Here is a 15,892-nt window from a genome sequence, read left to right on the forward strand (position 1 = left end):
ACCGCATCCCAAAACCAGTCCAGCTCGTCCCTGCCTCCCTAACCTGTTCTTCCTCCCACCTATCCCCTCCTCCCACCTCAAGCCGCACCTCCATCTCCTACCGACTAACCTCATCCCGCCCCGTTGACCTGTCCGTCCTCCCTGGACTGACCTATCCCCTCCCTAACTCCCCACCTATACTCACCTTTACTGGCCCCATCCCCGCCTCTTCGACCTGTTTGTTTCCTCTCCACCCAGCCTCTCCTCTATCCATCTTCTATCCGCCTCCCACTCTCTCCTTATTTATTTCAGAACCTCCTTCCCCTCCCCCTTTTCTGATGAAGGGTCTAGGCCCGAAACGTCAGCCTCTCTGCTCCTATGATGCTGCTTGGCCTGCTGTGTTCATCCAGCCCTGCACCTTGTTGTCTCGGATTCTCCAACATCTGCAGTTCCTACTATCTCTGATTCAACATTATTTACAGACCAGCTCTTACCTGGTCCAATTTCTGCACTCTGGGTTCTAGACAAAAGAGGCTCCAAAATCCAATTTGAGTGCAGGCGGCTGATAAATTTCCAACTACCTTCGTGAATAGTACGTGGGTGAACTGTGGCCAGCCTGACAAAATGGGAAATACCTGTATCAGGGACAGGACTTCAGATTTCAGAACATCTTCAAGCATTTTTGCCACGGTCAAGAAGATCTCTGTTGTGAAGAAAATCTGGGCGAAAATACTTCTTCAAAGTTGCTGCCATTTTCTTGTTTCCACAATTAATTCTTCAATCCCCTCCTATAAGAGATTAACAGTTATTTTCGCTAATCCATTCCCCTTTATATACGTTTAGAAAATTTGCTATCTGCTTGCATATTCCTTGTTAGTTAATTCTCGTGTTCTAATTTTCCCCCTTTGTTTTTTAATTATGCTTCACTCGTTTCTGAAATATTCCTCGCCTTCAAGGCTGCTACTAATCTTTATGTTATGTGCATTTTCTTTTAATTTGATACCGTCCTTTATGTCCTTAAATCGCTGAAAATGGTGTGTCCTTCTCAATTTTTTTCTCTGAGTCAAATACATCAGCCTTGAGATAATGAAATATCTCCTTAAGTGTCTGTCACTGTTTATCTACTATCTTATCTTTTAACATAACATCCTAGTCCACTGTTATCAATTGTATGTTTACACCTTTGTAATTGCCTTTAACCTTAAGAAACTAATTTCTTGCCCTCAGACTGAATGTGAAATTCTTTTATGTTATGATCACTCTTACCGAGAGGATTCTTTATGATGAGATTATTGATCCATCCTGTTTTGTAATGCTTTATCACATTTAAAATTAGCTGTTCTCTGGTTGTTCCAGAAAATATTCTTCTAAGAAAATACCCCAAATTCAATCTATGAACTCAACCTCAAGGCCACATTTACAAGCTGGATTTGTCTAATTAGATGAAGAATAAAATTGCCCATGATTAGACATGAACGTAGGACTATGATCAATACCAGTTACAAATGACACGACACGGTGCTGGTGTGGTAAGTAACGAGGAGGAAAGCCTTAGACTACAGGACAATATAGATAGCGGATCAAATGGGCAGAATAGTGACAAATGGAATTTTATCTTGAAAAGTATGAAGTGAAGCATTTGGGAGGACTAACAAGGCAAGAAAATGCACAATGGTAGGACCTGAAGAAGTACAGATTATCTCAGTAATTTATACTGTTGGAAGTACAGCAGATCAGAGTGACCTTGGTGTGCATGTCTGCAGATCCTTAAAGACAGCAGAAAAAGTTGTCAAGAAAGCATATGGGATATATGGCTTTAATAGCCAAGGCATTGAATACAAGAACACTTAGGTTGTGATGAAGCTACGTAAACATTAGTTAGGTCACACTGTGTGCAGTTCTGGCCGGTGCACTTTAGGAAAGATGTGATTGTACCAGAGAAGGTGCAGAAGAGATTTACCAGGATGTTGTCTGGTCTGGAGAATTTGAATTGCAAAGTGCGCTGAGATGGGCTGTTGTTGTTTTCCTTTGAGCAGATGAGGCTAAAGGGGACCTAACTGAAGTCTACAAAATTATGAGGGGCATAGATAGGAAGTAACATTTTTTAAAATCAGTAGGAACAAGCCATTTAATAGTCCGAGCAATCATAATGAGGGAGTGCAATACAAAGCTAATCTCTACTGTAATTGTCTAAATTAAAACACTAATTTCTGAGAAATCACTGCCCTGACTCTCTGGCTTTGGATGTTGCACCATTTCAAGGACAAGACAGAAATTATTAGTCTCAGAGAAGGGGAATCAAGGTAGATGTTGATTCTGATTGAACTGAATAGCAGAGCAGGAATGAGAAGGTTTGTTCCTGTTCATAATAAATTATGAAATATTAATTACAGGTGGTTCAGTTACATTTGTTTTCAAAAAGTGATTAAATTAATTTAGCCAGGTTATCTAATTAGCATTTGTAGACTTATCCAATGCCAGTTCATTCAAGCTGCAAGAACACTGTGTACTGCCCAAATTGCAATAGGTTACCAAAAAAAGCATCTCAATCCAGATGTCAAAACAAGACTTCGATCTCCTAGCTTTATTCTCCTAGTCCAACTCTTGGCATTTCAAACAAAAGTACATTAACCTACATTATTAAAACTGTTAAAATTTTATCAATTATGGGTGGATTATGTTGTCAACGTCCAGAAACTTTTAAACCACCCAAGTCAAAAAGATATTCACCTACCTACCAAAACTATCTACTAGTGTAACTTCAAGCCAAAACTCGAGCACTAATTTGATAAAGTAAAGTAGTCTACAGAATTTTCTAGATTTTAATGTAATAATATTCCCATTAGGAAGCCAGCTTTCCAGGAGTAGTCCTACTGTAAGGAACAGGGAACAACTTTAAAGTAGCCTGATAGCTGTAACATGCTATAATTCTGCTATAGACAGCAAAATATCTTCTGCCATTTCAAGAACCAAGGGTCTGAAGCCTTTTAAAACTGTGCTGAACATGGGACTCTCCTAGTTGGTGACCTCAGGTAGCTAACAGTTAAAGGTCACGCAACTTCATTTCCAGCTATATATTATTAGTAATACAAGTATGAAAACAGTCTTCTCTAGTTTAGATTTTCTTTGAACTAAAGACTACTTAGTCTTCTCATCTTTAATGGGCTGAAAATTAATTTCCTAATGCTTCCACTGCAGTGACTTGCAGTACAGACCACTGACAGTTGATGTTGAAGGTACATTAAATTGAACTCCAAATAGCTTGAGAGATAGCAGGAACTGCCGATACTGGAGAATCTGAGATAACAAGGTGTAGAGCCGGATGAACACAGCAGGCCAAGCAGCGTCAGAGGAGCCGGAAAGCTGACGTTTCGGGTCTAGACCCTTCTTCAGAAAATTTTCTGAAGAAACTTTCCACTTATCAGGGAGGCAATGGCCTAGTGGTATTATCACTGGACTGTCAGCTTTCCTGCTCCTGTGATGCTGCTTGGCCTGCTGTGTTCATCCAGCTCTACACCTTGTTATTCCAAATAGCTTAATCATTCAAAGGCAGAACTGAACAGAAAATGGGCAGCACTGCTGTCTCACAGCACCAGGGACCTGGGTTCGATTCCACCCTCAGATGACTGTCTGTGTGGAGTTTGCACATAATCCCCATGTCTGCATGGGTTTCCTCCGATAGTCCAAAGATGTGCAAGGTAGGTGGATTGTTAAATTGCCCCATAGTGTCCAGGGATGTGTGGGTTAGGAGGAGTATGGGTCTAGGGTGGAATGCTCTTCGGAGGTTTGGTGTGGACTTGTTGGGCTGAATGGCCTGTTTCCACACAGTAGGGATTCTCCTTAGAGGGCATATAACCAGGTGGCATAGATTCACGGTAAGAGATAGGTTTAGAGGGAATCTGAGAAGAAAAATATCACAGAGGGTGGTGGGCTTAGGGAACTCGCTGCCTAGAAAGGTGTTCGAGGCGGGAACCCTCACAACATTTAAGAAGTATTTAGATGAATACTTGAAATGCCATAACATTGAAGGCCACAGGCCTAGTGTAGGAAAATGGAATTTCAGTAGATGACCAGCATTGACATAATGGGCTATATGGTCTCTTTGCATGCTGTAACAAAATTATAACTCTGTGACTCTATCGCAATTCCTTTCTTACATATTCCAAGATTAATTTCTTTGCTCTTTCTTATCTCCACCTTAGCCAATTCCACATTTTGACCCTCCAAGCCAAGTTTATTTCTCACTACTGTACTAATCTGGTCTTGTCCTTTATTAACATAGTTACCCCACCTTCTTTTCTGTTCTTCCTATCCATCTCAAATGTCAGACATCTTTGAGTATTTAATTTCTATCCTTCGTCACTTTGCACCCATGCCTCTACATCAGCTAACATATCAAACCCATTTATTTATATCTGTGCCGCCAATTCATCCACCTCATTATGAATGCTATGTAAATTCATTAAAAGCCTTTAATTTTGCCTTTTTATCATTTTTCCCAAATAACCATATTTGCTGGTGCACTCATGTCTGTCAAACTTTGGTTATGATGATTCATATGACTACAGTGTTGCGCTGCCCTTTCTGGGCAATTTTATAAATGTCCCCTCACACAAGCACCCATATCACCTTCAGCAATCTTTGAGCCATGCATTCAACTCTTATTTATTCTTTGCCGTTACGCTCGTGACCACGTAATCTACAGAATGTTCCTGCGGATTCTCCTTTTGATTTCAATCTTGAGTTGGCCGTGTTGCATTAACAGGATCTTTTAGTTAGTTCCGCCTATGTCATTGGTACTCACTTGAACCACTACATTCTAGATCAGCTGTGTGCTGATGGTGGGGAAAGTGATCATTTAAGGTGGTGGATGGGGTGCCAGTCACGTGGGAAGCTCTGTGTCTCTTGATGTTGAACAACATTCATACAAGCAAATGCATAGTATTCCATCAACCTCTTGACTTGTACCTTGTAGATATTGGACAGCTTTGGGTCGTCAGGAGCTGAGTTCTGCTTTGAAATTTTTAGTGTTGGAACTGTTTTTGTAGCTGCTATTATTTATCTGGATGGTCCGGATAGGTTTTGGTCAATGGTAATCCTGCAAGCTATTACTGCTGGGGGATTTCAGTAATGGTAATCCTATTAAATATCATGGGGCAATGGATAAATTGTCTAGGTGGTCATTACTTGGCATGCATGTGGTGCAAATGTTACTTGCCACTTATCAGGGAGGCAATGGCCTAGTGGTATTATCGCTGGACTGTTAATCTGGAAACCCAGATCATGTTCTGGGGACCTGGGTTCAAATTCCACCATGGCAGATGGTGGAATTTGAATTCAATAAATATCAGGAATTGAGAGTCTAATAGTGACGTTGAATCCATTGTCGATTGTTAGAAAAACCCGTCAGATTCACTAATTCACTAAGGGAAGGAAACTGCCATTCTTACCTGACCTGGTCTGGCCTACATGTGACTCCAGACCCACACCAATGTGGTTGACTCTTAACTGCCTTCTGGGCAATGAGGGATGGGCAATAAATGCTGCCTAGCCAGTGATGCCCTCATCCTGTGAATGAATAAAGAAACAAAAAATCAGCGCATGAAGTGCTGCCAAGATCGTGCTGCACATGGGCACAAACTGCTTCAGTGTCTGAGGAGTTGTGAATGGTACTGAACATAGTACAATTATCAGTGAATATCTCCAGTTCTGACCTTAAAATAGAGGGAAGATCCTGAGTAAGCAGGTGAAGACCGAAGATGCATGTGATTTCCTTGGGATAATTGACCTCCAACAGCCCAAGCCATCCTTTGTCAGCAGAACATTTGGAAAAGGTCTCTAGGACTGAGATGCTCACAACCTGTTGTGAGCATGGCCTTCAGAAGGGGCCATTTTCATTGTGCTGTTATTCTGATGTGCGCACAGTCCAACTTTCTGGCTTCTTTGATACTTTGGAAAGGTGAAGAGGGTGGGCTGCTGTGGAAATTGTTGCAATCCTCAACATTTTGTATTCTGCAGTCTCTCCTGTCAGTGTTAGAAATGTAGGCCGTCTTAAGGATAAAAGAGAATAGCACCAGGGTTGATTAAGAATGTATGTTGCACATCGGATTTTGTTTCTAAGAACTGAGTACTGTAGGGTCCTCTTGTGACTCAGGGTTAAAGCCCTTACCCCTGGACCAGGAGGCCTGGTTCAAGTCTCACCTACCCAGCGGTGTGTAATAACATCTCTGAGCAAGTTGATTAGAAAAATAGGTTAATTTTTTTAAAAACTTAGTACTATCATTGCATGCAGTTTGATTAATTGAGAACATGAGTGATTTTTGTTGGTGGATAATAGATGAATAGCCCCGAAGGTGATTTGGTGGTGGGTTAAAAAGGGCTGGTTGTGTGAGATAATAGTTCTGGATGCGAACAGAAAGAAAATTAACTAGGTTAAAATAAAACAAAGAACTGCGGATGCTGGAGATCTGAAACAAAAAAGAAACTTAGCAGATCTGGCAATATCTGTGGGAAGAAAGCAGAGTTACTGTTTCTAGTGTGGTGACTTTTCATACAGAGCAGTCAGCAACTAGGAAGAAGTAGAATTTGTGCTGAAGCCAAAGTGTCGCAGGGGGTGTCGTAAGCAGATACATGGAGATGGAGCCCAGAAAGAGAGATATATGAAAGGGGTATGTAAATATGAATATTATGGATAGCAGGCCAAGACAGAAGCAATGCTGAATAAGTGATAATAAGATCAAACAGTGAGAAAGTGGGTGAGCTGTGCTGAATACAACCCATATAATGGGCCTAGGAGTGTGTGAGAATGAGTGATTGTGCTAAAAGCAACCCATTTCATAACAGGACTGGGTGTGGGGTGGGTACAAAAACATGGAAGGACAGAATTGGGCTCTAAAGTTATTGAATTCGATGTTGGCTCCTCGAGACTGCAGACTCCTGAAGCAGAAAATGAGTTGTTCTTCGACCTTGCATTGAGGCTTGCTGAAACACTGCATCAGGCCTGCGACAGAAATGTTGGTGTGGGAACACCGTGTGTTGAAATGGCAGGCAGTTGGAAGCTTGGCGTCACTTTTGCGGACAGAATGAAGGTGTTCTGCAAAGCAGTCACCCAGTTTGCATTTTGTCTTCCCAGTCTAGAGGAGACTACATTGTGAACAGCGAATACAGTAGATTAGATTTGATTGAAGTACAGATAAATCACTGAGTTACCTGGAAGGTGTCTCTAGGCCTTGGATGGTGAGGAGGGAGGAGGTAAATGGGCAGGTAGTACACCTTCTGTTATTGCATGGGAAGGTGCCGTGGGTATGTGGGGAAATGTTGAAAGTAGAGGAGGAGTGGACCGGAAGGAAAGATCCCTGCGGAATGCTGATAAAGGTGATGAGGGGAATATGCGTGTAGTTGTTGGACATGATGAAAATGGGCTTATAATCCTTTAGATGTGGAGGCAAGTGTGGTGGTAATTGAGGACCGGGGGACCCTATCTTTGTTGTGGCAGGGAGGCGAAGGGGTGAGGGCAGCAATGTGGGAGATGGGTTGACCACAGCTATCAATGTGTCTTGTCAACCACAGTAGTGGGGAATCCTCAGTTGAAGAAAAGGATGTTCATTTCTGAGATCCTCTCTGCAGAAGGTGGCATCATCAGAACAGAGACGGATGGATATGGAGGAAGTGGAAGAATCGGATGAAGTCTTTTTAGCAAGCAGGGGTAAAGATGTATAGTTGAGGTAACTATGTGAGTCGGTGTCTTTGTAATGTACGTCAGTGGCCAGTTACCCCAGAAACAGAGGTGAGGAGGGAGGGAAGGAAGGAGTCTGTGATAGACCAAGTGAAGGTGAGGGCAGGGTGGAAATTGAAAGCTTTCCTTCTGTCCTGGTCTGCTGTCCACAATATCCTTGTTTACCTCACTCAGGATAGTCAGAACTGCAGATGCTGGAGTCAGAGATAACACAATGTAGAGCTGGAGGAACACAGCAGGCCAGGCAGCATCAGAGGAGCAGGAAAGTTAATGTTTCGGGTCGGGACCCTTCTTCAGAAATGGGAAGGGGGAAGGGAGCTCAGAAATAAATAGAGAGGAGGGGTATGGCTGGGGAAGGTAGGTGGGATGATGACAGGTGAGTGCAGGTAGGGAGTGGTGGGGATTGGTCAGTGAGGTGGGAGGGGCGGATAGGTGGCAGAGAAGATGGACAGGTTGTGTCAGGTCAAGGAGGCAGGGATGAGAGGGAGGGTTGGTCATGGGATGAGGCTGAGGTTGGGGAAATTTTGAAATTGGTAAAATCCATGTTTAGGCCATTGGGCTGTAGACTCCCGAGGCGGAAAATGAGGTGCTGCTCCTCCAGTTTGCAGGTGGCGTCATGGTGACACTGGAGGAGTGGCTGTAGTACATGGTTTGCTTGGGTATGTGGTCGAAGAGTTTCAGGGCCAAAGAGATTACCAGAGGGCTGCAGTGGGGGAGAGATTCACTGGGGTCTTTCCGGAGGGAGGAGGACAACTTCTTCAAGATGGGCATCCTACTCCCCTACAACCAATTCCTCCACTGTGTCTGCTCCCAAGATGAGGTGTTCTATTCCCACACATCCCAGATGTCCACCTATTTCAAGGACTGCAACTCCCCCCTTCGGTGGTTGAAAATGCCCTCAACCGCATCTCTTGCGTTTCCCGCACCTCTGCCCTCACAACCCTCCCCTCAACAAAGACAAAGACAGAATCCCCCTTGACCTCACAAATCACGCCACCAACCTCCGTATCCAGCGTATCATTCTCCGCCTCTTCCACCAGCTACAATCCAACCCCACAACCAAAGATATATTTCCCACCCCACCCCTATCTGCCTTTTGTAGGGACCGCTGTATCTGTGACTTCCTCGTCCGCTCCACAGCCCCCACTAGCCACACCATCCCCAGCACCTTTCCTTGCAACTGCAGGAAGTGCTACACCTACCCCATCACCTCCATTCAAGGCACCAAAGAAACCTTCCACCTTAGACAAGGGTTCACCTGCACATCCGTCAACGTGGTCTATTGCATTCCCTGATCCCAATGTGGCCTCCTCTCCTTCGGTGAGACCAAGCGAAGGCTCGGAGACTGCTTTGTAGAGCACCTGCACTCTATTCGCAACAAACAACAACACCGTCCGGTCGTGAGCCATTTCTACTCCCCCTCCCACTCCCAGGGTGACATGTCCATCCTGGGCCTCCTCCAGTGTCACAATGACGCCAAAGTGGTGGGTATTGGTCAGTGACATGGGAGGGGCGGATAGGTGGGAGAGAAGATGGACAGATTGTGTCAGATCAAGGAGGCGGGAACGAGAGGGAGGGTTGGTCATGGGATGAGGCTGAGGTTGGGGAGATTTTGAAACTGGTAGCTGCTACTCCAGTTTGCGGGTGGCGTCATTGTGACACTGGAGGAGCAGCACCTCACATTCCGTCCCGGGAGCCTACAGCCCAGTGGCCTAAACATGGATTTTACCAGTTTTAAAATCTCCCCACACCGGACTTCATCCAATGACCAACCCTCCCTCTCATCCTTGCCTCCTTGACCTGACACAACCTGTCCATCTTCTCTCCCACCTATCCACCTCTCCCACGTCACTAACCAATCCCCACCACTCCCTACCTGCACTCACCTATCACCATCCCATCTATCTTTCCCAGCCATACCCCTCCTCTCTACTTATTTGAGTTCCCTTCCCCCTCCCTATTTCTGAAGACGGGTCCCTACTTGAAACGTCAGCTTTCCTGCTCCTCTGATGCCACCTGGCTGTGTTCCTCCAGCTCCACACTGTGTTATCCTTGTTTACCTACTCCTTTCATATCTCTCTCTGGGCTTTGTCTCCTCCTAACTGCTACCCCCCTGCGCCCACTCTTTTTTAATCACTCCACACCTGATCCTGGCATAAGTGTTGCTTTTAGCACAGTCAGCCATTCTCTCGCACTCCTAGGCCCATTATATGAGTTGCATTCAACACTGCTCACCCATTTTCTCACTCTTAGCTCTTACTATCACGTATTCAGCTTTTCTCCTTCAGCTCCAATATAAGTATCACTTTTTCCTTGTAACTAATAGTTCTGATGAAGTGTCACTGGACTTGAAATGTTAACTCTAGTTTCTTCCCATAGATTCTGCCAAACCTGCTGGGTTTGGCCAGTAATTTCAACTTTTGTTGAAAAAAATGCTTGTGCTCTTGTGGCACAATGATAGTGTCCCTACCTTTGGGTCTGAGTTCACGTCCCACCTATTCCAAGATAACAACATCTCTGAGCAGATTGATTTGAAAATATTAAGAACTGAATTCTAGCAGTCTTTTCAGGTGTAGTAGTCGTGTCCCTTCCTCTGGACCAGAGAGCCTGGATTCAAGTCCCACCTGTTCCAGAGGTGTGTCATAACGTATGTCATATGTCAGAACAGATTGAATAAACAAAAAAGCTGTGTTCTGCCTGTAGATAGGGTGCATATGGTGTCCGCCACTACCTTCAAACCCATTAGAGAAAGATGGTCACCACAGAGGCTGGAGTGCATTTATTTCCCCCACCAAAACAATTTTAGTTTACTCCCTCCCTCATTTCTCTCATCTTTTGCTTATTGTTGGGGCATTGTTTCTAATTTGTTGTTCGTTGATGGGGTAATTGGATAACTTTGTGTGGTGGGTTTTACAAATGAAAAAAGAACTGGGTTTTATCCTGGACCTGGCTGAGGTAACCATCAACAGCTCCAGACAGTGGGCCATGGAAATGGGTCATAGTTCCAGCTACCTGCCTGTTTCCTGTGACTCCATTTGTGCCTGGATGTCCTTGGAGAGAGGGCACGTGGTGCCCTCCAGTGTACTCAAAGCCTTTAGCAGGAGGTGGGCACCACAGACTGCGCTACATTGTCTCCCCCTCCAACTCTATTTTGATTTAGGTCCTCCTTTTCCTGTCACTTTTTGATATTTTTTCTAGTTGTGCTGCCTTTGATGAGCAATGCTTGTAATTTGTTAATTAGTTAGTTGGGTATTTTTTTAAAATAAGAACTGGGTTCTTGGGGAACAACAGGTATTGTGGCACAGTGGTAGTTTCCCTACCTCTAGGGCAGAAGATCTGGGTTCACTTCCCACCTGTCCTGTAAGGTATCTGAACCAGCAGGTTTCATATATTTTAAAAAAAAGAGTTGGATTGACCTCCAGTGAAAAGTTGGCATCTGGACTGGGAAAGGATTGATAAGGGAAATGTGGAACTGGTGTATGTGCTAAACAAGAGATTTACAATAAAAGCTTTATAAAAATCTGGAATTGTTTTGCTGCCTAATTCAGTATCTAGATATTTGTCTGTTAAGTATCTCCCTTCTCCAGAAGAAACAATAATAAAATGATGTACTATAAATAAAAAGTTTAATTTTTGTCACGCTTCTTAACTGACCTATACATTGCTACAGGATTGTGAAATTCTGGATTAAGCGTGCAAAATTAATTTATTTCCTTGCGTTTTGCTTAAAAAAAGGAAATTGCAAATGAAATGGTTTTGCATGAATATGAGTAAATTATTATTAATTAGGATTTTATAGTATGCTTGCTTATGCCCTACAGGTTAATGTTTCAGAATGTTGCTAAGTGACTGGATTACCTGTTTTTATTAATAGGTGGCCAGCACTAGTAACCTTGTGACGAGTAGTACACCGACTACTCTGGCTGTAAATGCAATGCAGATGCCTGCATCCAGTGCTGGTGTGACCAACTTCAGCATTTCAGGTAAGAATTTGTCGCTAATTAATACATTATGTGGTGCAGTTTGCAAGGATATTATATAACCGTCAATAATTTTAAAAGCATTTTATACAGAGACAGTTAAAAGTTTTACTTCCTTGATACTAAATGGCATAGTATATTACAATATAATTTCTTGCCACTAGCCAAGGAAGTGAACAGGTCCATTAACATTGACTTCATGGTGTGAGCGACAAGCTGCTCTTCCAAGTACAATGCACCCTAGTCTGAGTGAAATTGAGATCTCTAATCTGTAAAGACTTAAAAACTGCCACAAACAGAAATGTTAGAGGGCTTATGGATAAATCATATTATTGACACCAGCACAGTAAACTTATGTTGAACAGTGTAGTGTCACAATACAATATATAGGGAGTCAGTTAGCTCAGTCGGCTGGATGGCCAGTTTGCAATACAGAGTGATCCCATTAGTTATAGGTTCAATTCCTGTACCGGCTGAGGTTAACACACTCTGTCCTCACGTGAGTTGTGGTGATCCTCGGGTTAAACCACCAACAGTTGTCTCTGTCTGATGAGAGAGCATCCATGTGATCAGGTAAGATTATGATGACTTTACCATTTTGCCTTACAATACAGATTAAGTTGACTTGCTATAATTACTTGAAAATAAACCAGTTACCAGCTCTAGCAGTGATGGAGGCTTGTCACTTCATAATTATGTGAGTGATGTCATTTTTCATTTGTAAACCTTTTTATCCCTTATCTCTTGTAGTCTGAAATAATGATATCGCGATGGTGCAGATCTGCTTCCATTCATGCTGCTTCACCAGTGGCATCTGCAACTAAAGCTGATGACATTTTAACCAATATCAATAATTCAGATTGTTAAAGCATCTTTTGCTGAATATCATGATTCAGTACTAAGTAAGCATTTCACCTGGTCATTAGTTCCTTTGTTTACAGCCACCAAGTGTATTCAGGCACTCTACCCTCCCGAATCCCCCTCTCATTCCTTTAGCTACTCTGCTGCCATTGTGCCAGGCTGGACTACTCCTTACACAAACTCATGACTTAACAGCAACTACCCCAACTATTCGTCATGCTTCCTCTTTTTTAGATTTTCCACACCGCAAACCCATTGTGACTAATTTTTCCCAACTCCTTCCCCTCTAACTCACTCCTCTCTGTGCTAACAGTGCCAGTAGTTTACTTCATGTCAAGCTAAACAACAATTATAAGCAGGCTTTTCAACAATAAGACACATCTTTCATCCACAGTCTATTTATGTGAGTTTCTAGGGATTGCTAAGTAGCAATCTCAGAAGTGGAAATCTGAGCAGCTAGGAATCTGCCTTGTATGTATGACTCAGCTGGTCTCTGCCTAGCCAGTTATCTGGGATCTATTGTAGCCATCTCTTAAGTTAGCTAATGAAAGTTGATTTATCTTGAGTTGCTATACTGAAGCCAGTTGTCACACTGTCACTAAACATTGCTGGTAACACCTAACAATTGACAATATTTGACCAAAAATAATACCCACTTTGGTATAGTTATTCTTAATTTTAAGGTTAAAGAAATGAGGCACTGTAACATTTTTGATACTGAGGCTTTTCCTCTAGTAGTTATAATAGTATGGTACAGAAACAGATCCATTTGGCCCAACTGGCCTTTGCCAGCATCTAGAACTAACATAAGCGTTCCCCCATCCTATTTCATCCAAACAAATCATATCTATACACACATTTCTCCCTCCTGCTTCTCTTATTCTCCTTAAAGCATCTGTGCTGTTTGCTCAAAATTGTCTTGTACACCCCACATTTGTACCACATTTACAATAAAGAAGATTTTCCTGAGTTATCTATTATTTATGAATGACTTGTATCCACCAAAAAAAACAAACATCTTCTCTACATCTAATCAGTAAAATTCTTTCATTGTCATAAAGATGTCAATCAGGCAACGTCACAGCTTTCTCTTTTCTGGAGAAAAGAGTTATCAGTCTATCCATCCTTTTCTGATTATTTTATTGATGTGAATAGTTCTTGCACTTCCTCCAGTATCTCTGTACCCTTTTCATAATCTAGAGACCAAAACTGAACACCATATTCCCAAGTTAATTCAACCAAGGTTTCGTGCAAGTTGAACTTAACTTCTGTTTTAGATTCATCCATTGAGAAATGAATAGTTCCTTGAAAGTAAGCATTTATAATAAATGGAATTATACTTGATTATTTTCTGTCATCCACGAGCGTGAAATGTTAAACAATGTACTCTTGTCATTCAGAGAAGGAAGGCACAGTTGTTTCGTTAGGCTTGACAGCACAGTTGCAATTTTGTGTTCATTGTCAGTTCAATCCTTGCTGCCTTTAGTCATGTGTTCCTTTAAACATGCTCTATTCAAATTTGTGTGAAATTGGACATCACAATAACATTCACGTGTTCTCTGTGTAAAGAGAATGTTTGTTTCGTCACCTCTTTGCTTTCATATTCTGTGAATCATTTTCAAAATGTGTTTATAAAACGTGAAATAAGATGTAGAATTCATATTAAAATTTCAAACTCCCTTTAACTGCCCAGGTACAACTGCATCAGGGACAGCTCCTACAAACGTGGCATCTGTAATCACCGGCCTGTCTTCTGCAGTTTCTACGTCAGCAGTCACTTCTCCATCTCTAACCCCTTCACCATCAGCGTCCATTTCAGTGACTGAGTCATCTAGCAGCAGTGATGCAAATACCACACAGTCAACATCAACTGGCTTAGTAAATCCTCTGTGCACAAGCCAAATCACGGTGTCAGCATCTGGACTGCAGACAGGTGCCAATGCGCTACAAGCAGCAGCTGCACAGGTATCCACTGGTGCTGGTCTTGCCACCAATCCAGGCCTAGCTGCCATGGCTGCTGCTGCAGGACTAGCCAATCCTGCCCTAATGTCAGCCCCTCAATTTGCAGCTGGGTAAGTTTTCACTGCATTCTACCACTAATGGATTATATTTTAAATTTATTTATGAATGTGTATTTTTGCTATATAAAGTTTCTTGTTAAATTATCAAATAAAGACTTAATGTGCACACTGAAGGAATTGAATTACTCAAGTACCATGGAAAATTGAGACTTACCCTCACAAATAAGTTTTAAAAGATAAGGTGTTTATATTTTTACGTGAGATGTGAAGTAATCTTTCCTCACTTTTTCAGCCTCCATGTACATTTAAATGATTTGCATCATTCTACTTTGAGGGGTAATCACCTCGAGCATTCTCTTGTCAAGATGTTTGCCCATGGACAGTCTCTTGATATTCTCCATATGAAAGATGTAATCATATAGATTTAAGGGGAACATTAGGGCTGATATTTGGACTTGGAATGAGTTAAAGATGGAGAAATAAATAATATCAGACAAAAATTGAAAGGATGGCAGTTATGTGAATTTGCCTATAGCATGTCTGTTTGTTTGTCACAATGTTTAACTTCCATATGCAACTGAAGCTTGCACACGCCTTAGTTTTCTCCCCCAAGTAGTTTCAGGTTTCTCCAATAGTTTCAGTATTCAATGTTTATACAGAAATTCATCAAAAGAAAACTTTACAGAATTCCATTTCGTGCTTTCCTACATGGTAGGCATTGGCATATGACGTAAATCCAGGAAACTAGTCAATATTGCTTTGGTCAAAGACCAAGTGACATCGTGCCACAGTATTTCCCAGTGACAGGTGCAAATGATGTACTTTGAAGTGTAAAAGCCTGCTGAAAACTTTGTACATGCACGATTTTCGTTCCCTGGTTGAGCTTGAAGAGGGAGGAGAAATCCAGGTTCTGCAGACCGAACTTTGAAACAATGGCTACTCGGTGGAGCAGGCTGGATTAGAAGTTGAACCAAATGACTTAGCAAGAGTTGAGGAGGCTCCCAGTTCCTGAGGTGGGCAGGGGAGAAAGCCAGCCTCTGGGTCCCAGCACTGTGATCAGAAATTATGATAAAAGAATAAATATTTATCAGGCCCTCACCGCTCTCGCCCCTTAGTTCCAATCACATCCACACGTACCCCATGCCGATCAATGCCAACTCATGGCAGCTCGGGCCCCCTATCCATCCTCAATGACTCTGCATACTTCCTGTGCAGAGTCCCATGTCCTTCCACATTCACCATGGCCCCATGTACTCCCAACACTAACTTAGTGCCTAGTTCCATGTACCACCCTTTCCTACCATGCCAACTTATCT

General features: G+C 42.6%; 1 protein-coding gene across 1 annotated transcript in view; it reads left to right on the top strand.

The window, feature by feature from the left end:
* Positions 1–15,892, top strand: part of pou2f1b (POU class 2 homeobox 1b) — a 134,561-nt gene that overhangs the window by 90,561 nt on the left and 28,108 nt on the right. Inside the window, exons 9-10 of the mRNA XM_048603084.1 lie at positions 11,589–11,697; positions 14,249–14,627. Coding sequence (XP_048459041.1) covers positions 11,589–11,697; positions 14,249–14,627 — 488 coding nt within the window. The remainder of the gene's footprint in view (positions 1–11,588; positions 11,698–14,248; positions 14,628–15,892) is intronic.

The sequence above is a fragment of the Rhincodon typus genome, chromosome 11 (genome assembly GCF_021869965.1).
Source record: "Rhincodon typus isolate 14 chromosome 11, sRhiTyp1.1, whole genome shotgun sequence".
NCBI classification, from domain to species: domain Eukaryota; kingdom Metazoa; phylum Chordata; class Chondrichthyes; order Orectolobiformes; family Rhincodontidae; genus Rhincodon; species Rhincodon typus.